Below are 23,951 nucleotides of genomic sequence, written 5' to 3' on the forward strand. Positions count from 1 at the left end.
ATCCTCCTGTCATCGTCGTTATTATTTTTTACTACTAAGTAGACAATCTTGGTTTTTGATGGGCTTTATGGTTAGAGACAAATCAGTCACTGTCACCAAGTTCCAGGTAGAAGTTGGTTCAGTGCTCTGTCAGCTTCGATGGGATTTTTCAACATGTTTTCAAATCCGCTCATGATAGTAGGAATGCTTTCTTACAGTAACTCTAATTTGATCCTAAGATGTAGTTGTTACCTTACATTCATCACTGTTTAAGAATTTAGTGGTCTTGATCTTTGTTTTAAATTTTGAGCCTTCGAGAAGTATTTATAAGAATTAATTCATGTTACCTTACATTCGTCACTATTTAAGAATTTAGTGGTCTTGATCTTGTTTTAAATTTTGAGCCTTCAAGAAGTACTTATAAGAACTAATTCATGCATATCTTTTTGAAATGTAAATGTCTTTAGCCCCGGAACAAATTGCTGTTTCTGTTCAGCCCATATTAGAATAGGTCAACTTTGCTTTCTAATTATCAATGTAATAAGTTTATGACTTTATAGATTCTATAAATCTATACATTTATTTCTTGATGAATTATATAAATTTATATAATTTATGTTTTGTAGAAAATTTGGAAAGCATGGAAAATTGTTAACAGGAAAATAAATTACCCATAATCCCAGAACTTAGAGGTGACTAATATTGACAGTTTGGATCAAATCTTCCAGTTTTGTTTCTAATCTTCATTTTTAACAGAAATGAAGTCCTATATACACACATACAGTTTTGTGTCCTAGTGTTTTTATTTAATGTTATTATGAGTGTTTTATTTTGTTAAAAGGTCATCATTTTAAGTTGTTAATTAGTATTCTAGCACAAATTTGCCATAATTTATTTAACTGTTCACTATGATTGACTATTTAGATTGTACTTAATTTTTAGGCATTAGAAGTGATAAACTGTATTTTAATTAAACGTTGAAAATAACACATCTTTGTTTAGAAAACATCATTTTTATTTCTTGTTGTCTAGGATAGATTCCCAGAATTCTTGGGTTAGAGGCCATAGATAATTATGAAAGCCGAAAGGTTCACAAATTGGGAGTTAATACTTGAATTACTTTATTTGGGGTGAAACATTGAGTACATAATACAGATCATGCAGTAATGGGAAGAGGAGTTGGAACAATGGTTTTCTGGCCTATGTAAGACTTACCTTGAAGCTTTTAAGAATACAGATGTTCTGTTGGGAGGCCGAGACGTGCGGATCACGAGCTCAGGAGATCGAGACCATCCTGGCTAACACGGTGAAACCCCGTCTCTACTAAAACTACAAAAAAAAAAAATTAGCTGGGCGTGGTGGCGAGCGCCTCTAGTCCCAGCTACACGGGAGGCTGAGGCAGGAGAATGGCGTGAACCCAGGGGGCGGAGCTTGCAGTGAACCGAGATCCCGCCCCTGCACTCCAGCCTGGGCGACAGAGTGAGACTCCGTCTCAAAAAAAAAAAAAAAAAAAAAAAAAAAAAAGAATACAGATGTTCTGATCAACCCTCTGACCTATTATATCAAAATCTTAGGGAATAGACTTTAGGCATCTCTAATTTTAAAAAATTTATTCAGGCTACTTGGATGCACAAAAGAGTTGAGACCTACTATCCTAGAATCATAGAATGTTAATGACCATAGAGACCTTAAGCATCTAGGTTATTTCTGTACGTTTACACGTAAGGAAAATGGCATTCCTAGGCCAGTACCATTGCCATGCAGCTAATTTGCCCTCTTGTCTATAGCTCACTCTGCGTCACCCAACCTACCCTTCTCACTGTTTCTTCTATAACCAATCTCCTTCCCACTTCTGTTCTCTTACTCATGCCATTCTTCCCTCAGTCGTTTTTCTTCCTTCCATACAAATTCCATGTCTTTGAAAAGAGCATAATCCTACCTCCTCCACATAGCTTTCCAGTTCTCTGTTGCCCACGTTTGTCTCCCTTTAAATACTTCTCTGTTGTGTTACGTGACACATCACATTTGATATACTTTGTTCTGTTTCAAGTATTGTATTCTCTTGTTTACTCAAGTCATTATTTCAGGACTGACTCCCCAGTAGATGCTTTAAGTCAGGATTTCTCAACCTTGGCACTGTTGACATTTTGAGCTGGATAATTTTTTGTTTTGGGGGCTCTCCTGTACATTTTAAATGTTTAACAGCACCCTTGGTCTCTATCCAGTAGATGCCTGTACTGCCTCCCCCTATTTGTGACAACCAGAAAGGTCTTCAGACATTGTCAGATGTCTACTAAAGGACAAAATCACCTCTGGTTGAGACCACTGCTTCAGCTAAGTTACCTTCTCTGTACTCAGAACTTGATGTGATTGCAACAGAGAAAGAGGATTCATATACACAGTGAATGCAAATGAACCTAAATCACCGTTCGGATATGGCCACACAATTTTCATTTCCCTTGTGTTAGCAAGAGATACCCCAGGCTTTGGACCTGGACATTCCTAAGGCATTCTGATGGATGGTTTTACCTGCAGATTTCCTGGTAATACTGATACCTCAGTTTGGGTCAAAGAAGGTCAGTTAATTGATTGATTTGATTTGACTCCTGGAGAAGAGGCTCCTTTCTAGCTGTCTCTTTCTTCTCTTTACCTGAATAGCCAGGGCTCTGTGGTTCCAGTGAAGTATTTTGACATAAAAATTAGAACATTGGTCTGCAAAGTTTGCTAAATCTAACTGAGCACATATTATGACTTTATGGAGCTGGTTACTCCTTTTTGACCAAATAAATAATTAGAAGTATTTTTCCTCCTCAATAATGTTCATTTCTCTGTTTTTTCAGTGAGCTGGTAGAGTTTCCTTTTTTTTGATATTTCAGGGCATCTCTCATATTTCCATCTCTTAAGTTTCTTCATATGAAGTAGAATTGATCTGGATTATGTATTGCTGACTCTGATGAAAACCCACAGAAAGTATCTGGGACTTGATCACCTTCATTCTTGTAATAGCTTACACGGTTACAGCTGACATAGTAACTGAAGACTTTTGACTCCAAGGCTAGGCAAAATACACTCAGTTGAAAGAATTTGTCAGCCAGAACAGTTGGACTGTTTTGTGAAAATTGTGCGAAAAATTACACAACTAAGTGATACATGATGATGGCTTTCTTAAATATAAAACTGTAATAATGTGTTTAATTTCCAGTACGTGATATTGTCCCAGAAGTGACTCCAACATTGTTTGAAATTTGTCTCATATAAAGAAACATAAACTGGCTGCGGTGGCTCATATCTGTAATCCCAGTACTTTAGGAGGCAGAGGTGGGCAGATCACCTGAGGTCAGGAGTTTGAGACCAGCCTGGCCAACATGGTGAAACCCCGTCTACTAAAAATACAAAAATTAGTTGGGCATGGTGGTGGGGGCCTGTAATCCCAGCTACTTGGGAGGCTGAGGCAGGAGAATTGCTTAAATCTGGAAGGTGGAGGTTGCAGTGAGCCGAGATTGCACCACTGCCTTCCAGCCTGGGTGACACAGCGAGACTCCGTCTCAAAAAAGAAAACGCAAGAAACATAAAGACTGGGCGTGTTGGCTCATGCCTGTAATCCCAGCACTTTGAGAGATTGAGGACTGAGGTGGGAAGATCACTTGAGCCCAGGAGGTTGAGGCTGCAGTGAGCTGTGATTGTGCCACTGCACTCGAGCCTGGGCAACACAGTGAGATCCTGTCTCAGGAAAAAAAATTCCATGTAAATGAATGAATTTGATATTTAATATTTTAAATTAATGAAAAATGTTCTGTAGAGATGTAGATCTTGCCATGTTGCCCAGGCTGGCTTTGAACTTCTGGGGTCAAACAGTCCTCCTGTCTTAGCCTCCCAAAGTATAAAGATTACACATGTGAGCCACTGCGCCTGGCCTAATATTTTTAACTTAATGAATTTATTTTGATATAAATAAATTAATAACACTGAAGCTTCCTGATATAATAAGTCTTTTTGTGTGTGTGATGGGTTCTTACTCTGTTGCCCACGCTGGAGTGTAATGGCACTATCATGACTCACTGTAGCCTCAACCTTCCTGACTCAAGTGATCCTCCCACCTTGGCTTCCCGAGTAGATGGGACCACAGGTGTATGCCACCACACCTGGCTGGTTTTTAAAATTTATTATTGATACATATTAATAAAATTCTTTTTATTTTATAAATGATGTATGTGGCTGGGCATGGTGGCTCAAGCCCCCGACAGTTTGGGAGGCCGAGGTGGGAGGATCACTTGAGGCCAGGAGCTTAAGACCAGCCTAAGCAACATAGTGAGATCCCATCTCTATAGAAAAAAAAAATTAGCTAGGTGTGGTGGTGTATGCCTGTATTCCTAGCTACTCAGGAGCCTGAGGTGAGAGGATTGCTAGAGCCCAGGAGTTTCAAGTTACAGTGACCTATGATTGTGCCACTGCACTCCAGCCTGGGCAACAGAGCAAAATCCTGTCTCAAAAAAAAAAAAAAAAAAAAAAAAAGTTTGAAAATGCTTATGATGCAATATAAGTAGGGGGAAAGGATATTAAATTGTGCCTATATGAACACAACTATATGAAAAACTTGCACATAGAAAAAAGGATTAACAAGAAATAGACCAAATTGTTCACATGGTTGTCTTTTTTGTGGAGAGAATATCAGTAGTTCATTTGTTTCCTTCCAAGTTTATGTATTTTCCAAAGTCTCTATAATGAGTTTGTAATTGTTTAATCATAGAAAACCCTTTTTTGGTCCTTGGCCACAAACACATGTTTTATGTAATTGCTCTTTTAATGAGAATAAATGTTATATTTTGCTTTGTTTAAAACCTATATTCCCATAGTTATATGAGCCCTTATAATTATTAAGAGGCTGCATAATATAATGTTTCTGGAAGGGTACAGAAGAAACAGCAGTAATTACCTCTGAGAACAGGGACATGGCTTCACATTTTACCCTTTTGTACATTTTGTGCTTTTGCCACATGCATTTATTGTTATTCCAATAAATAAGTAAATATGGATTGCATACTCCATCTGGTTGGTGTTTCATAATTCTAAAACTATATTGCTACATTTTTAAAGATGATATATGTTTCTACTTATTAACTTATGTTAAACTAGTAAATTTATAGCTTATTTGTTTCCCTATTGATAGACATTTAAGACAGTCTCAAGTGTTTACTATTATAGAAAATACTGCACAGATAGCTTTTGCTATAGTTTCTTTTTTCTTTGAATAATTAATTGGGAATAAGTGCTCAAATAATTATATGTGGCTCAACTGCTATGTAAGTGTATTGACTGACTGCTGCCATTTTGAATTCTGAAAGGGTTGATTAAATTTATAACACTGCCATAAGAATATAAGGGTATTGGCTTCATTAGCATCACCAGCATTGGATGTTGGAAATGATTATAGATTTTTAAATGCTACAACAAATGTAGATAACAGAGAACTATCTATAGAACTCTTTTTGTATGTGTGAATTGAAATAATAGTTTATTTTCATGTGAATCCAGAAAAATGTATATGAAAACCTTTTTTCCTCTCATTTCTTATATGAATAGAATCAAGCTATAGAAGTGGTCTGGAGTCAGCAGCCTGCATTCTTGAGCTGGGTGGAAGGCAGGCATTTTAGTGATCAAGGTGAAAATGTGGCTGAAATTAACAGACAAGTTGGTCAAAAACTTGGACTCTCAAATGGGGGACAGGTAAGCACATGTGATGGCAATAACTTTCTTCTAATGTTACATAATACAGCAATAGAAATAAAATTAAAAGTTTACATTTTTTGTTAAAGGAGGTGAGATGACACCTAATTTGTATGCTATTATGTAACTAGTCTAGGCTATTGAAGTTGACTAGACTGTTTTTAGGTCATTATCTTGTATTTTACCATACTCCCTACTTCTTATTCTACTATTTAACTCATTTTCCACATTCCCTAATTTTGGTTTCATGAAATTATTTTTCCTTTTGAATTACTAGGTTCTGCTTACTATTATTGAACTTCGTTTCTGATATATTTTATAAACTTCCATGGTCTCACTTGATTAAAAAATTCAGCTGGGTGCAGTGGCGCACACCTATAATTCCAGCACTTTGGGAGGCCGAGGTGGGCGGATAACTTGAGGTCAGGAGTTGGAGACTAGCCTGGCCAACATGGTGAAGCCCCCCATCTCTACTAAAAATTCAAAAATTAGCTGGGCATGGTAGCAGGCACCTGTAGTCCCAGCTACTTGGGAGGCTGAGGCAGGAGAATTGCTTGAACCTGGGAGGCGTAGGTTGCAGTGAACTGAGATTGCACTGCTGCACTTCAGCTGAGTGACAAGAGTGAAACAATGTCTTGAAAAATAAAAATAAAAAATTCTACAACAGAGGGTTATTATTTTTCCATTTTTGTCTTCCCTTATGAGTTTAATATGCTTAGATTATAAACCTGAAAGCTTAAAACATGTCTATTTTTTGTTTTCTTATGTTTATCAAGTTATTCCTTTAAACATTTTCTAAACTGTAGGAATAATATGAGGCTGGGCTCAGTGGCTTATACCTGTAATCCCAGTGCTTTGGAAGGCCAAGGTGGGAGGACCACTTGAGGCCACGAGTTCAAGATTAGCCTGGCTAGGCAACAGAGCAAGACCCTATCTCTACAAAAAAATTAAAAAATTAGCTGGGCATGGTAGCGCATGCTTGTAGTCCCAGCTACTCAGCAGACTGAGGTAGGAGGAATGCTTGAGCCCAGGAATTTGAGTGACCTATGATTATGCACTCCAGCTGGGGGCAACAGCAAGACCCTGTCTCTTAAAAGAAGAAGATGTAGTAATAATATGTATTCATTATAACTATTTTACCATTGAAAGTAAAAAATAAGTTTTTACCTTTCTCTAGTCCCATCCTCAGAATGAATGTCTGCTGTTTTGGGGGATCTCAGTAGACCTTTAGGATTGGAAGAATGAGATCATTCATATTTTCTGCAATTATTATCCCACAAAATATTTCAGATACCTTTCCATGTATTACAAACAATGTGCATTTAACATGTCTCTCTTTGTCTCTCACTCTCTGTGTCTTTATGATCCTCTGCTGCAGCCCTGCCACTAAGACACTATCTCCTGAAGAATCACTGATAGGAACAGAAAGTGGACTGACTAGCCCAGGAGTCCTTAGCTTCTTAGGGGGCAGGACCTGCTTTGTGCTTTCTCAGAATCAGATATATATGTGGACTGAAACATTTAAAAACAGAATAGCTAAGGGTGCTATACATTTAAAACTTATATAGATGGGGCTACACTGCTCTCTATTACCAATTTCCCATGACAATACATGAGAGTGCCGTGTCTTTTTAACTTGTTTTAAGCACAGACTAATCTTGTTTATGCATGTTTTTGATGAGAAGAGACTACTCATGAGAAATCTATAAACCTAGCACTAGTCCCTTGCATACTCTAAATTGTTGCTAGAATCTTAAAATTTTAGCACCAGATGGACCTTAGAAATCATTAACGTTGGTGCTTTGTTCTACAATACAAGGAGATGGAATATTTCACCCAGGATTGCTTAGCAAGTTACAGTTCTGCCCTCTGAATACCCGGCACTTCCCTGTGGGCATCAATTTCCTGATTTTCAAGTCTTAATTAGTCTCTGAAGAATCCTACTTGTTTTTAACTCCCATTTGCTTTGAAGTGACTTTACCTGATTTTTTTAGATCCCTTATTGCAGCAATGCCACTAAGAAACTGAGTCTCTAGCTTCTTGGTGGGCAGGAGCTGCTTTGTGCTTGCTCAGAATCATCCTTTTCAGTAAGGGAGATATTGTAGAGAAATTTACTGAGGAGTGGGGGGGTGAGGCACTCAGGGAAATTCTGCTCCAGTCCACAAAAGGAGAGAGGAAGAGTTGGTTACATAGAGTATTTAACATGCAGAGGCTTTGGATTTTACTCCTTTAATCCTTGGAAATGCCTATAGAAGGGGAAAGGAAGTAAGATGGTGGCTCCAGCTTATAGACATACTAGTGTTTTATATATTTAAACTATAATGAGAGGGTATTATTTGTTTTACTTAACTTTTAGCTGTGAAGGATTATACTTCTAAATATTTGTCTCCAATGTCTATTTCAGTGTGTTTTTCACTTTTCTTGAAGCAGCATGGCTGTTGCAAGACTTCTAGAAATAATGAGAATATTTACATATTAGATCAAGCCATAACTTGATGATATAGTCATTTCTTCTTATATTTTTTACTTACATTTTTACATTTTAGTGATTACTTTCATTTTTGAAAAATGTGTCGTGCTGAGATGTATTTTTCTTCATTCTGTAATTAGTTATGAAACAGTTTTTCCTAAAATGCTGAGTATATCAAGTCCTGGATAAGAATAAGTACTCAATAAATATTTGTCACATGAAAGACTACACATATAGCCAGGCATAGTGGCTTGCACCTGTTTTCCCAGCTACTCAGGAGGCTGAGGCGGGAGGATTGCTTGAGCCCAGGGTTTCCAGGCTGCAGTGAGCTCTGATTGTACCACTGCACTCTAACATGGGTGACAGAGCCAGTCCCCATCTCAAAACAGAAAGACTACATAGACTACATACACACCCCCCTCCAAAACACACACACACATCTACTTACCTAAAATGGTAAGATGATAGCTTCTTATTTTCTAGTATATGACACAGAAAAGTTTTTTTAAAGTAGTTTTAAATTTTTAATTTTTTCTAGGTATTTCTCAAGCCATGTTCCCATGTGGTATCTTGTCAACAAGTTGAGGTGGAACCCCTCTCGGCAGATGATTGGGAGATACTGGTAAAGAAAACCAAATAAGAACTCTCTCATTTAAGGTTAAATTACTTCACAATATCAATGTCTTTAGATTTCTCTTCTCTAAGCTTTATTATATATTCTGAGTTGGTTTTGAATTATAAGAATGAATTGGGGCCAGGCACAGTAGCTCATGCCTATAATCCCAGGACTTTGGGAGGCCAGGGCAGGTGGATTGCTTGAGACCAGGAGTTCAAGACCAGGCTGGGCAACATGGTGAAACCCCATCTCTACTAAAAATACAAAAATTAGCTGGGCATGGTAGTGCGTGCCTTTAGTCCCAGCTGCTTGGGAGGCTGAGGCAGGAGGATTGCTTGAGCCCAAAAAGTCAAGGCTGCAGTGAGTCAAGATCATGCCATTGTACTCCAATTTGGACAACAGAGTGAGACCTTGTCTCAAATAAAAAAAAAATAAATTGATAGAGATCTAATGTACAACCTGACGACTATAGGTAATAAAATTGTATTGGGTATTCATGTTAAATGAGTAGATTTTAACTACTCTTACCACAAAAACAAAAAAGTGGGTAACTGTGAGATGATGTATATGTTAATTTACTTCACTATAGTAACCATTTTACTATCTATATGTAGCTCATAACATCATGTTGTATATATTAAATATGCACATTAAAATTTGTTTTTTAAAAATGAATTGAGATTTTTCCTACTAGACATGGAATGGACAAAATGTAAAGTGAGTTGATCTTTTTGTCTATTGATTCTAGGAGCTGCATGCTGTTTCCCTTGAACAGCATCTTCTAGATCAAATTCGAATAGTTTTTCCAAAAGCCATTTTTCCTGTTTGGGTTGATCAACAAACGTACATATTTATCCAAATCGGTAGGTGCTATTGTAATATTTGCTGTCATATTCTACACTATAGCATTGAGTCCAAAGTAGAAATGAATGTCCACTAATAAGCTTTATTTTCTACACAGTTGCACTAATACCAACTGTCTCTTATGGAAGGCTGGAAACTGACACCAAACTCCTTATTCAGCCAAAGACACGCCAAACCAAAGAGAATACATTTTCAAAAGCTGATGCTGAATATAAAACACTTCCTAGTTATGGAAGAGACCAGAAAGGCATGATGAAAGAGCTTGAAACCAAGCAACCTCAGTCAAATGCTGTGGGAATCACTGAATCTAACGAAAACGAGTCAGAGATTCCAGTTGACTCATCATCAATAGCAAGTTTATGGACTATGATAGGAAACATTTTTTCCTTTCGATCTGAGAAGAAACAAGAGACATCCTGGGGTTTAACTGAAATCAATGCGTTCAAAAATATGCAGTCAAAGGTTGTTCCTCTAGACAATATTTTCAGAGTATGCAAATCTCAACCTCCTAGTATATATAATGCGTCAGCAACCTCTGTTTTTCATAAACACTGTGCCATTCATGTATTTCCTTGGGACCAGGAATATTTTGATGTAGAGCCCAGCTTTACTGTGACATATGGAAAGCTAGTTAAGCTACTTTCTCCAAAGCAACAGCACAGTAAAACAAAACAAAATGTCTTATCACCTGAAAAAGAGAAGCAGATGTCAGAGCCACTAGATCCAAAAAAAACTAGGTCAGATCATAGTGAAGAAGATGAGAAGGCCTGTGTGCTACAAGTAGTCTGGAATGGACTTGAAGAATTGAAGAATGCCATCAAATACACCCAAAATGTAGAAGTTCTTCATCTTGGGAAAGTCTGGGTTAGTATACATTTTATAACTTGGGAGATATTTTATGTGGCTTAAACATCCCCAAATTATGAATTAGAATAGTATTTCATATATAAATTGAAAATCAATTAAAAAGAAACACAGTGCCTAAAGCTTTGGGGGACACATTTACACTTTGCAGTAAAGTCCTTGTATGGATAAAGATTGTGTATTTTCTGGCCAAGTAAGCTTGAATAGGTACAAGCTTAGGTAGGTTCAGGCTGAGAGGTCAAAATTACTTGCCTGAGATTGCATAGTTAGTAAGTGTCGATTCAAACCTAGGCAGATTGACTTGGGGGTTCATCAGCATGGAGTGCCCTACAAAGCCTCCCACCTTTAATGCTTGCAGATTTGTTCCCCAGTTACCAAAAGCAACTTGTTAATACTTAGGGAAAAGGGCCAGTATAGGGAGAAATCCATGGCATGAGGTAACCTTCCTGCTGCATGTGGTGGCACCTGGATTGGAATGCATCCAGAAGCTGCTTACCCTGCTGGTGTCTGCTCTTTAATTTGTGTATAACACAGAGGAAGTAGACAGGGCAACTAGTGTTCCAGCTCCTCATCCTGGCCACAAATATTAATGGTACTTTTATATGACGTAAGTCACTAGTCCATTTATTTGAACCTAAATTTGAACCATTGTAAAGTAAGACTTCATAGAGATAAAGAGAGGAACCTGTTAGGAAAGGGAATAAAATAGAAAGGGAAGGTTGTCTCCTTTTGTAGATTTTTTTTTTTTCTCCAACAGTTTTACCTGTGACCTTTATGCAAATAACTGACAAAGCATTAATCTCTTTGGCCTACATCATTTTTCTTTTCTTTTCTTTTTTTTTTTTTTTCCTTAGATGGAGTTTCATTCTTGTTGCCCAAGCTGGAGTGCAGTGGCGTGATCTGGCTCACTGCAGCCTCCGCCTCCCGGGTTCAAGTGGTTCTCCTGCCTCAGCCTCCTGAGTAGCTGGGACTACAGGCATGCACCACCATGCCTGGCTAATTTTTTGTATTTTTAGTAGAAACAGGGTTTCACCATATTAGCCAGGCTGGTCTCGAACTCTTGACCTCAGGTGATCTGCCTGCCTCAGCCTCCCAAAGTGCTGGGATTACAGGCTTGAGCCACTGCTCCTGGCCAGCCTACATCATTTTCTAAAGCTCCAGGCCATTCTTTTCTTTTCTTTTCTAGTCAGAGGCTTACTTTGTTGCCCTGGCTGGAGTACAGTGGCATCGTCTCCACTCACTGCAACCTCTACCTCCCAGGTTCAAGTGATTCTCCTGCCTCAGCCTCCGGAGTAGCTGGGACTACAAGTGTGCGCCACCACTCCTGGCTAATTTTTGTATTTTTAGTAGGGATGAGGTTTCACCGTGTTGGCCAGGCTGGTCTTGAACTCCTGGTCTCAAGTGATCCACCTGCCTCAGTCTCCCAAAGTGCTGGGATTACAGGCGTGAGCCACTGTGCCTGGCCTCAGATCATTATTTTCTGTTAGCTTTAAACTGTCCATTCAGGAGATCCCACTGCATTCTCAAATTCAAAATGTCTAACACTGAGCTTATGATTTAGCTGGTTCTGTCCTTAGATGGGAATATCCTTTTATTTCCTTGAAATTATATGGTGAGAACAGGGAGAAGTGCTGATGGTAAACTCCTGTGATTAAGATAGCAGTAAGGACTCAGCCCTTCCCGGTTCACTGAAGTTGAAGAGCCAGGGACAATGAGAAGTCACAGTAGGTGAAATCAGATACTAAAACGGACTTGGCTTGAGAGATCAAAATTGATCACTTGGTGATACAACTAACAAATTCCTGTTAACTTGAACCTTTATTACCCTGTGAAGCATAGTGATTTAAAAAAACAAAAACAGGAAACTTGATTGTTAAATTCTTTTTAAGTCAGAATATGTACCTTAGAGTTTTTATTTATGCTTTTGTCTACCATTAATATGTCTGCACATGCTCTTTAGAAGTTAATAAAGTCGTTTTTATGTCTTTCAGTGCTTACATATATTTGAGAAGTTGAGAGAAATTTTTAACATCATTATTGAGAGAGATATATATATGGGTTTTTTTTTTGTTTTGTTTTGTTTTTTGTTTTTGAGATGGAGTCTCGCTCTGTCGCCCAGGCTGGAGTGTGGTGGCGCGATCTCCACTCACTGCAAGCCCCACCTTCTAGGTTCAAGTGATTCTCCTGCCTCAGCCTCCCGAGTAGCTGGGATACAGGCTCCCACCACCACGCCCGGCTAATTTTTGTAGTTTTAGTAGAGACGAGGTCTCACCATGTTGGCCATGCTGGTCTCAAACTCCTGACCTTGTGATCCGCCCACTTCAGCCTCCCAAAGTGCTGGAATTACAGGCATGAGCCACCGTGCCCAGCTGAGATAAAATTTAAAGTGTACAATTCAGTCATTTTTAGTATATTTATGCTAGTTGTACAACCATCACCACAATCTAAGTTTAGAACATTTTCGTTAGGGGGTGGGAGAAATTTTACTCCTTGCTTTTTAGATTAAGTTTCTGTCTGGATTTAATAATTTAATCAGACAATCAGGCAGATCGTCTGTGATTAGTTTTGGCCATTCCAGCTTCTTCACTGGTTGTCAGCTTTCACAAATAAAGGCTTCTCCAAGATTAGAAATAACATTTAATTTGAATGTAAATGTAGCATAGTTTAAAAGATGGGTTTGGTGGTTACAGTCAAATACATTCATTTAAAGCTCTAATTCTGAAGATTATGTAAAGAAAAGGAAAGAAATGTAGGGAGAAGATTGAAATGTTCATGGTATGACAATATCTGAACATCCATCTGGTTACACTGTTGATATCTGAATGTTTGTGTCCTCCTCAAATTCGTATGTTTAAATCCCAACTCCCAAGGTGATGGTATTAGGAGGTGTGGTCTTTGGGAAGTGATTAGGTCATGAAGGTGAAGCCTTCATGAATGGGATTAGTGCTGTTATAAAAGAGAACTGTGAGAAATAAGTTTCTGTCATTTATTAACCACCCAGTTTAGGATATTTTGATATAGCAGCCTGCATGGACTGAGACAACTATGAGTTATTATGATAGCTTCTGTTATGTCACCTAAATTCATAGAAACTAATATATCAATATTTATGCTATGAAATATTTCTTAACCAAGCTTTGAATATATTTATATTTTTGTTTATTTTTAAATTTCAGATTCCAGATGACCTGAGGAAGAGACTAAATATAGAAATGCATGCCGTAGTCAGGATAACTCCAGTGGAAGTTACCCCTAAAATTCCAAGATCTCTAAAGTTACAACCTAGAGAGAATTTAGTGAGTTCAAATATATATGTTACATCAAAATTCTTTTACATGTTTTGTAAGATTTCTGTTTGCTTTAGCTAAGTAATAAGAATGTTGTATTCCTTTTTGATACAAGTCTTTTTTTATTATGTTAAACTATATATAACATAAAATATGCCATGTTAGCCATTTTTACGTGTATAATTCAGAGACATTAATTACATTCATAATATTGTACAACCATCATCACTATCTGTATCCAGAACTTTTCCATCACCCCAAATAGAAACTTGGTACTCATTAAACAATAATTCCCCATCCACTCCTTTCCCCAGTCCCTGGTAATCTCTAATGTATATTGTGTCTCTATGAATTTACTTATTCTAGATATTTCATATATAAGTGGAAGTATGCATTTGTCTTATGTATCTGACTTATTTCATTTAACATAATTATATTTTCAAGACTCATCTGTGTTGTATGTATCAGAACGTTATTCCTTTTCATGGCTGAATACTATTCCATTGAATGCATATACCACATTTGTTTATCCATTCATCTGTTGATGGACACTTGGGTTGTTTCCACATTTTTGGCTGCTGTGAATAATGCTACAGTGAACACTGGTGTACAAATATCTGTTTGAGTTCCTCTTTTCAGCTCCTTTGGGATATACCTAGGAATTATGTTTAACTTTTTGAGAAGCTGAGAAATCTTTAATAAATGATAACACAAATATGTATATTTGCCAGTGCAAATATGAATATTTTTTGCTTTCTTAAGAGGTTGATAATTTTGCCACATGGTCGTAATTAAAAAAAAATTGTCCCATGTTGTTTCAGTATTAATATTGTAGCCTAAAACAGTGCTAGACTGTTTTACTTTCCTGCTCAGTTAATTCTTCAGATACTGGTAGAGTCAGGAAATGAAATATTGAACTTAAAGATCTTTGTAGGTGGGGTCCAGTGGCTCACACCTGTAATCGTAGCACTTTGGGAAGCTGAGGTGGGAGGATTGCTTGAGGCCAAGAGTTTGAGAACAGCCTGGGAAACATAGCAAGACCCTATCTCTACAAAAAAATGTAAAAAAAAAATTAAGCCAGGCATGGTAGCTCACACCTGTAATCCCAGCACTTTGGGAGGCTGAGATGGGTGGATCACTTGAGGTCGGGAGTTGGAGAGCAGCCTGGCCAACATGGTGAAACCCCATCTCTACTAAAAAGATAAAAATTAGCCGGGTGTGGTGCTAATCCTGTAATCTCAGCTACTCAGGAGGCTGAGGCAGGAGAATCACTTGAACTGAGGTGGTGGAAGTTACAGTGAGCCTAGATCTCACCACTGCACTCCAGCCTGGGCGACAGAACAAGACTCTATCTCAAAAAAAGTAAAAATAAAAATTAGACACATGTGGTGGCACATGCCTGTAGTCCTAGGTACTCAGGAGGCTGACTGAGGTGGGAGGATATCTTGAGCCCAGGAGTTCAACACTGCAGTAAGCTATGATTGTGCCACTGCACTCCAGCCTACGCAATATCTCAAAACAAAATTTTTTAAAATAGATTATTAGGCCAGACGTGGCAGCTCATGCCAGTAATTCCAGCACTTTCGGAGGCCAAGGCAGGCAGATAACCTGAGACCAGGAGTTTGAGAGCAGCCTGGCCAACATGGTGAAACCCCATGTCTACTAAAAATACAAAAATTAGCTGGCAATGCCTGTAATCCCAGCTACTTGGGAGCCTGAGGCAAGAGAATCGCTTGAACCTGGGAGGCAGAGGTTGCAATGAGTGGAGACTGCGCCACTGCCCTCCAGTCTGGGCGATACAGTGAGATTCTGTCTCAAAGAAAAAGGAATTTGTTTTCCTGTCTTTATAGTAGAGGGAGGAAAGGGAGAATGGGGTTGGAATGGTTACTGAGTGAGCCGAATTATGGTAGGTGTATCACTGGGCATAGAGAAAATGAGCATTTAAAACTTTTCCACCTAGCAGATGTTTCTTCAGGCTACACTGCACTCATTGTGCTAACTGTAATGTCAAATCCCAAACCTGTGCCTATAGAATATGAACATCCTTCAGTGGATTTGTTTGGTAAGGCTTACACTTTATTAGGAAGATAAGATGTTAAAATAAGGGTGTTAAAGTTAAGTTCAGTTATGAGGATAATTCATTACTATTCCTTTTTTGGCAGCCTAAAGACGTAAGTGAAGAAGACATAAAAATTGTATTTTATTCATGGCTACAGCAGTCTACTACCACCATGCTTCCTTTGGTAATATCAGAGGAAGAATTTATTAAGCTGGAAACTAAAGATGGTGAGTACATTTGTTATTTTGACTTTTTTTTCTATTTAAATAGTTGTACATTTTTAATTGTTCTTGCAACCTGTCATACATGTGAATAGTATGTGAATAGTGAAATGTAATTATGATAATTAAACAGTAGATTTTATGTATTGAAAAATATATTTGGCTGAGTGCAGTGGCTCACACCTGTAATCCCAGCACTTTGGGAGGCCGAGGCAGGCAGATCACTTGAGGCCAGGCGTTCGAGAGCAGCCTGCCAACATGGCACAACCCCATCTATACAAAAAAATACAAAAATTAGCCAGGCGTGGTGGTGTATGCCTGTAGTCCCAGCTACTTGGGAGGCTGAGGCGGAAGGATTACTTGAGCCCAGGAGGTCCGTGTTCATGCCACTGCACTCCAGCCTGGGCAACAGAGCGAGACCCTGTTGCAAAAAAAAAAAGCCTTTAACTTAAATAAATTTGACATTTAAAATCTTAAATTATTTCATCTCTGTGTCAATACTAACTCTGTATTTATTACTTTCTTTTTAATAGGGCTGAAGGAATTTTCTCTGAGCATAGTTCATTCTTGGGAAAAAGAAAAAGATAAAAATATTTTTCTGTTGAGTCCCAATTTGCTGCAGAAGACTACAATACAAGTAATAGCATATTATTGAATATTTAATAAAATACTGTTTGTTACATATGATCGATAATAAAGTATGAATTTCCTTGTAACATCTTGCATTGTGAAGTGTATTAAAAACCAGGTAGGAGTAAGGAATAACTTGATTTAAAATATTTTATTTTATTCTGTAATCTCTTTAAAGTATCTGTACAAATTATTGACTTATCCTAAATTTAAAAATGAATGCCTTAGCACAGTTAACTTCCAAGAATAGAGTTGATCGTGTTAACTGGTAAATGGGTCATGATGTAAAATTCTTCTAGGATTGAAACAAATGAGAACGTAGTTTTAAGGGTTTGATTTTTTAAATTCCTATTTTTACATGCACTTTTATTGTACAACCCATCATATTTTGACAGTTCTTAAATTTGCAACTCTTCATAAATATTATCAGATCACTTTTCTTTGCTTCCATAAGTTTTTTTTTTGTTTTTTTGGTTTTTTTTAAAGACAGTGTCTCGCTTTGTCGCCCAGGCTGGAATGCAGTGGCACGATCATGGCTCACTGCGGCCTTGACCTCCCAGGCTCAGGTGATCCTCCCACCTCAGCATCCCAAGTAGCTAGGATCACAGGCACATGCCATAATGCCTGGCTAATTTTTGTATGTTTTGTAGAGAGAGGGTTTCACCATGTTGCCCAGACTTGTCTTGAACTGCTGGGTTCAAGCAATTGTTCTGCCTTGCCCACCCAAAGTGGTGGGATTACAAGTGTGAGCCACTGCGCCTAGCTCTTCTAGAAGTATTTTAAGAGTGGTCTTTTTTTTTGAGACGGAGTCTTGCTCTGTCACCCAGGCTGGAGTGCAGTGGCACCATCTCGCCTCACTGCAACCTCCACCGCCCGGGTTCAAGTGATTCTCCTGCCTCAGCTTCCCTAGTAGCTAGGATTATAGGCAAATGCCACCACGCCCTGCTATTTTTTGTATTTTTAGTAGAGACCAGGTTTCACCATATTGGCCAGGCTGGTCTTGAACTCCTGACCTCAAATGATCTGCCCTCCTTGGCCTCCAAAAGTGTGAGCCACCACGCCCAGCCAAGAGTGGTCTTTTTACAATATTATGTTTTGATTAGGACATTCATTCTTGTCATTATAAAACTGAAGATACTCTAGTTATTTAGAATTTCAGTGTTTTAGAACTAGACATTGTTTCTGTATTTTTGAAATATTATTGAAGGAATACCATTTGGAGAAGATACAAATGTAAGAATTGTGAAAGGATAATTGTGACACAAATCAAAATTATAAATAAAAATATATCTGTAAAATGTATTAAGGCAGTAACATTCTTTCTGCTTGTTGACCATAAATATTTATGTTCTCTGGATGGGTACATTGTTATTGTCAAGGGTGTTTAAATAATGATCTTGCATGCATAATTTATCTATTCTCTCTGGTATAACAGAATCAGCAATTTAGTTTTCTGGGACCCGAGAAAAACATGCAAAAGACATACTTTGAAATGTAAAACTGATTTTTCCTTGCAACTATAGGTCCTTCTAGATCCTATGGTAAAAGAAGAAAACAGTGAGGAAATTGACTTTATTCTTCCTTTTTTAAAGCTGAGCTCTTTGGGGTAAGAAGTTATGGCCAAACTAGCATGTTTAGAGACGTGTTTTAATATTATATCTGGCAGAGTTTTCAATGTAAATATTAAAATAGATGTTAATATCAATAAGTGATCTTACTAATGCATTAAGTAGATATTTTTTCAAGGATTGTCTCTATCTTCACGCCTAGCTTAAATTTGCCTTGTCTTCTTTTCTTTTTTCTTTATTTTTATGTTTTTATCCATCCCTGGTGGTAGGGGATAACCTTGTCTTCTTCAATAACTAGAAGTCTGAAGCTTGTTAGAAATTTTACTTTGAGAATTGATCAATGAGAAGAAAGCAACTAGATATCACCTGGATCATATATGCTTGAATAAAACAATAATTCTTAGAACAAATAAATACATTTTAAAAGTTAAAGCCAAAAACATTAGTTAAATGTTTAAAAATATTTCAAATTAAGTTATTCCTTCACTGTCTTGTATTACTGTAATAATTTGGATTATTTGTGTTTTTCTCAACTTTTAAAACAAATATTTAACAAATTCCTCTTTTGATTCAGTAGGGCTAGATTAAAATATAAAAAATATTTTAACTCCTCTTAATTTCCATATTTCTTATATGAGAATCTCTTATAAGCATTACCTCTTAGAAGTCTTCACAGAAGCTTTGGTAGATGTAATAGTAGTGCTTTGATTTCCTAGAATGGTATAATCTGTAAATGTTTTAGTAAAAGGATTAAACCATAAAGTCAAAATATTTAAATATAGCACAGTGTTTGCTAATATAAAATAAAATCTCTCTTTTTTTTTTTTTTTTGAGATGGACTCTTACTTGGTCACCCAGGCTGGAGTGCAGTGTTGCAATCTCAGCTCATTGCAACCTCCCGCCTCTTGGGTTCAAGCAATGCTTCCTCATCAGCCTCCTAAGTAGCTGGGATTACAAGCATGCACCACCACACCTGCCTAATTTTTTGTATTTTTAGTAGAGATGAGGTTTCACCATGTTGGCCAGGCTGGTCTCAAGTGATCCGCCTGCCTCAGCCTCCCAGTGTGCTGGGATTACAGGCATGAACCACTGCATCCTGCATAAAGTAAAATCTCTTCAGACTCTTGTGTGATCATATAAAGTGGCAGGCAGTCACAGTCCAGAAGTAGTTTAAAGTTCATGTTTGTATAATGTAATCTACAGATTGATACTGGATTTCATAGGTAATGTTTAAGAGGAAATAAGTTTTTAGTTATCCTCAGTACTTCAAAAGCACCCATTTATGATTATGTTGATTACTAAATTAAATCATTTGAAGGTTAGAGGTGTTTGTGTGTGTGTGTTAAGATTCCTTAAGGAGTTCTATTAGGGCACAACTTTTAGTAACTGTACATTTTTAAAGTAATAAAACTAATTTTAAGAGCTTGGAGGGTGGGCTCACACCTGTAATCCCAGCACTTTGGGAGGCCGAGGCGGGTGGATCACCTGAGGTCAGGAGTTTGAGAGCAGCCTGGCCAACATGGTGAAACCCTGTCTCTACTAAAAGTACAGAAATTAGCCAGGTGTGGTGGAGGGCAGCTGTAATCCCAGTTACTTGGGAGGCTGAGGCAGGAGAATCGGTTGAACCTGGGAGGCGGAGGTTGCAGTGAGTTGAGATCATGCCACTGTACTCCAGCCTGGGCGACAGAGCAAGACTCCGTCTCAGAAAAAAAAAAAAAAGGCCTGGATTCAGTTTCGACATTAATCAGTATACTTTCTCTCAAGTAGGGGACAATTTCTAAGATTTTAGTCTTTTAAAATTTATTAACTAGTCTGAGCATGGTGGCTCATGCCTATAATCCCAGCACTTTGTGGGGCAGAGGCAGATGGATCCCTTGAACCCAGGAGTTGGAGACTAGCCTGGACAACATGGCAAAACCCCGTCTCTACAACAAATGCACACACAAGAAAACCAATCAGCTGGGTGTGGTGTTACACGCCTGAAGTCCCAGCTCCTCGGGAGACTGAGGCAGGAGAATCACCTTTGCCAGGGAGTTTGAGGCTGCAGGGAGCTGGGTTCACGCCCCTGCACTCCAGCCTGGATGACCCAGCAAGCCCCTTTCTCAAAAAAAAAAAAAAAAAAAGATATAAAATAAATTAATTAACTATACCGGGAAGGCAAAATTCAGCATTTTTTGTAGCTAAATTTTATCCTGCTTCAGTCTTTTATCATGTAACCATGTATATCTTTTACAGAGGAGTGAATTCCTTAGGTGTATCTTCCTTGGAGCACATCACTCATAGCCTCCTGGGACGCCCTTTGTCTCGGCAGCTGATGTCTCTTGTTGCAGGACTTAGGAATGGAGCTCTTTTACTCACAGGAGGAAAGGTAAGTGGTTAAGGTGTGTTCATTTTTCTGTAACATTTAATAACTTTTCATTTACCTTTCTTTGGGTTTTGACCAGGTATTATATAGGGTTTATACAACATATGGAAAGCATTCATTTATTCACTAATATTTCTGTGTGTCTGCTTTTAGGTGTTGGGGGAGTGATGACGAATAAGAGTGATGTTCTCCATGCCCTTTTTCTGTGTCAGTTGATACAATTATATGGGTTTTCTTTTTTAGGCTATAAAGTGCTGATAGGGTTGAGTAACTTACAAATGTTGAACCAGCCTTGCATACCTGTGATAAATACCATGTAGTTGTGGTGTATCATTCTTTCTACATTGCTGAGTTTTATCTGCTAATGTTCTGCTGAGCTTTTGTCCATTTAAGTTTGAAAGTGATTAGTTTGCAGTTTTCTGTTTTTGTATTGTCTTTGTCTGGTTTTGCTATCAGTGTAAATCTGGCCTCATAAAATGAGTTGGGAAGTATTCCCTCTTCTTCTTTTATTTTTTTGGAAGAGACTGTATAAAATTGAGGCTGATAGAAACTATTTCTGTGACTGAATATATTGGGAATTCTTACAAAGCAATTATTTTCTAGGGAAGTGGAAAATCAACTTTAGCCAAAGCAATCTGTAAAGAAGCATTTGACAAACTGGATGCCCATGTGGAGAGAGTTGACTGTAAAACTTTACGAGGTATGAGTATGGTAACACTCTACATAAATCCCTTTTTCATTAGAAAGACAGGAATGTTATAATTAATGCTATCAATCTAAAAAATACACGTATCATCTAGTCTTTAACTTTTTTGTTTATCATTTAGTCATTGAAGTTTCTTAGAAATTTTAAGTCTTTGGCTTTCTAATGTTTTTGATAAAATTTCTAAAACTCTCCATATTTGATGGAGGCCTATTTTTTTTTCTAGCCAGAACTCTTTGTAGACTACATTCCTGGAAGTGCTCACTGACACCACTCTGAAAAATTAGTACTTAGAATATACTCTAATTGGTATAAATGATCTCTGAATTGCTATGGGAAACTGGGAGAATGGTTGCTTCAGGAGAGAGAAAGTAGGAGGCTGTGGACAGCAATGAGGAGAATTACAGTTTACCATAGAACACTTTTGTGCTTTTAAAGTCCTTAACATTTACATTATCTATTCAATTAAATTTTTTTTTTTTTTTTTACTTTGAACAGTCAGTTTTTCCCCCTTGGGTACCTCTGTCATATAGTTCCAACTAATCATGAACTTGTGTGTTTCCTGTTCTTTGTAAATTTAAACTTTGTAACTCACCAGGAAGTTTGAAGCCAAATTTGTGATTCAAATATAGCAACTCCAGGATCTCTAGACAGATGCATTTGCATTCGATTTTACATGAATCTTGATCCCTTACTCTCACTTATGTTTTCCCACATCCTACTTTTTTTATTTTGTTGTAGGCCATCTAAAATTTTCAATGGAGTGAAACTGGGTATAAATGAATACATGCATACAGAAATTATAGTAGCATATTCCTTTTCTTTTTTTCTTTTTTTTTTTTTCTTTTTTGAGACAGTCTTGCTCTGTCGCCCAGGCTGAAGTGCAGTGGTGTGATCTTGGCTCACTATAGCCTCCATCTCCCAGGTTCAAGCAATTCTCGTGCCTCAACCTCCTGAGTAATTGGGACTACAGGTACATGCCACCACACCTGGCTAATTTTTGTATTTTCAGTAGAGATGGGGTTTCACCATGTTGGCCAGGCTGGTCTCAAACTCCTGAGCTCAAAGTGATCTGTCCGCCTTGGCCTCCCAAAGTGCTGGGATTCCAGCATAAGCCACTGCACCTGGCCTCCTTTTCTGAGTTTTATAAAAGTTGATACTTTATTGCACCCTTTGAGACTGTATTAATTGAACCATGTTAATGATGAACACGTTTTTGTGATTGGTATATTAATAAAATATAGATCAAATTTTTATAGTTAAATCAGTATTGAGCTTTTCTAGTGCTTTCAAAAGGACAACCTGAACTTTCCCAGCACTGAAATAATATTGAAACCATTTCATATCTTCTGTATTAAGGAAAAAGGCTTGAAAACATACAAAAAACCCTAGAGGTGGCTTTCTCAGAGGCAGTGTGGATGCAGCCATCTGTTGTTCTTCTGGATGACCTTGACCACATTGCTGGACTGCCTGCTGTTCCGGAACATGAGCACAGTCCTGAGGCGGCACAGAGCCAGCGGCTTGCTCATGGTAAATGCATCCACCACTGGGTTAAGGTCTTATTCTTTTGTCAGTCAGCATTTTTAGTCTTAACAATAAATCTACTCTCTTCAGAGAATAATATATGTGTTATGTTAAGTGTTGTGTTTGACGCCCCTGATAGCATTCTACAGTTGTCCTATAGACTGTATTAGTAAATTGGTAGAGTAAAAACAGTATGAAAATTCTGCAACTTCATGCTTAGTCCTTTAGGGTTTTTCATTCTCTTTTATTTACAGATTCACTCTTTTGTTCATTTGACAAATATTTGACAAACGCTCGTGCACAGTCTGTATTCTCAAAGTCTAGGAGAAAAAGAAGGGTGAACAGTGTTAGTACAGAACAATACTAATAATGATGGCTACTGTGTATGAGTAGCCATCCCTTTCTTGGCTTTCTTGGATTGCTTTGTATTCTGCATGAAGATATTCCCTGGACTTTACAGGTCAATAAATGGAAATTCAGAGAGATTAACTTGACCAGGGTGACCAACAAGGAGGTGACAGAATACACTATGCAAGAAGTATACACAGAGTAGTGTAGGAGCATATAACCTATACTGGGGTTGAGGTGGGATAAGGAGTTATCAGGGAAAGCTTTTTAGAGGAGTTGATAACTGAGCTGAGTTTTGATGGAAGAGTAGAAATTAGCGTGAACCAATTTCATGCTAATAAAGAAGCAAAGGAAGCGGGGTCTACAGGCAAAAGCACAGAGGTGTAGGAAGTAATGATACTTTGGGGAATACCCTGTTGACTGGAGCTTAGAATGCAAGGAGAGGAGTGCTAGGGAGGTGAGGTTGGAGGGTTTGGTAGCACTGACTTGCTTCAAGGTTCTTAAGAACTGAAATAGATATAAAATGCAACCAAGAGTGGCTTGGATTATATTACCTAGTGTGTTAATCTCAAATTTTGAAATCTATAGCATCTATAGGACTGGTGTTACTAATCTTACACTCGATCTGTTACTGTTCTTATACTAGATCTATTAGTCCAGAGTTTAAGGGAGTGCTGCAAATTTCTAGGTCAGGACAGGACTCAGATGTACATTATTAATGCCGATTTC

At 37.9% G+C, this 23,951-nt stretch overlaps 1 protein-coding gene across 5 annotated transcripts in view; it reads left to right on the forward strand.

The window, feature by feature from the left end:
* PEX1 (peroxisomal biogenesis factor 1) overlaps nucleotides 1-23,951 on the forward strand; it is a 42,254-nt gene that overhangs the window by 1,091 nt on the left and 17,212 nt on the right. For 3 of the 5 annotated variants that reach the window (XR_005242411.2, XM_038004620.2, XM_007982165.3), the window contains exons 2-12: nucleotides 5,560-5,703; nucleotides 8,712-8,795; nucleotides 9,538-9,652; nucleotides 9,751-10,517; nucleotides 13,694-13,813; nucleotides 15,967-16,090; nucleotides 16,618-16,721; nucleotides 18,238-18,320; nucleotides 20,518-20,650; nucleotides 21,251-21,347; nucleotides 22,710-22,880. Coding sequence is in view for 4 of the 5 variants with exons in the window: in XM_038004620.2 (XP_037860548.2) it covers nucleotides 5,560-5,703; nucleotides 8,712-8,795; nucleotides 9,538-9,652; nucleotides 9,751-10,517; nucleotides 13,694-13,813; nucleotides 15,967-16,090; nucleotides 16,618-16,721; nucleotides 18,238-18,320; nucleotides 20,518-20,650; nucleotides 21,251-21,347; nucleotides 22,710-22,880 (1,942 nt within the window). In the remaining variant the exon portion in view is untranslated. Of the gene's footprint in view, nucleotides 1-5,559; nucleotides 5,704-8,711; nucleotides 8,831-9,537; nucleotides 9,653-9,750; nucleotides 10,518-13,693; nucleotides 13,814-15,966; nucleotides 16,091-16,617; nucleotides 16,722-18,237; nucleotides 18,321-20,517; nucleotides 20,651-21,250; nucleotides 21,348-22,709; nucleotides 22,881-23,951 lie in introns of all 5 variants that reach the window. The other 2 variants (XM_007982168.3, XM_007982171.3) reach the window with 2 other exon arrangements.

This window comes from Chlorocebus sabaeus, chromosome 21, assembly GCF_047675955.1.
Source record: "Chlorocebus sabaeus isolate Y175 chromosome 21, mChlSab1.0.hap1, whole genome shotgun sequence".
In the NCBI taxonomy this organism is placed as follows: Eukaryota; Metazoa; Chordata; class Mammalia; order Primates; family Cercopithecidae; genus Chlorocebus; species Chlorocebus sabaeus.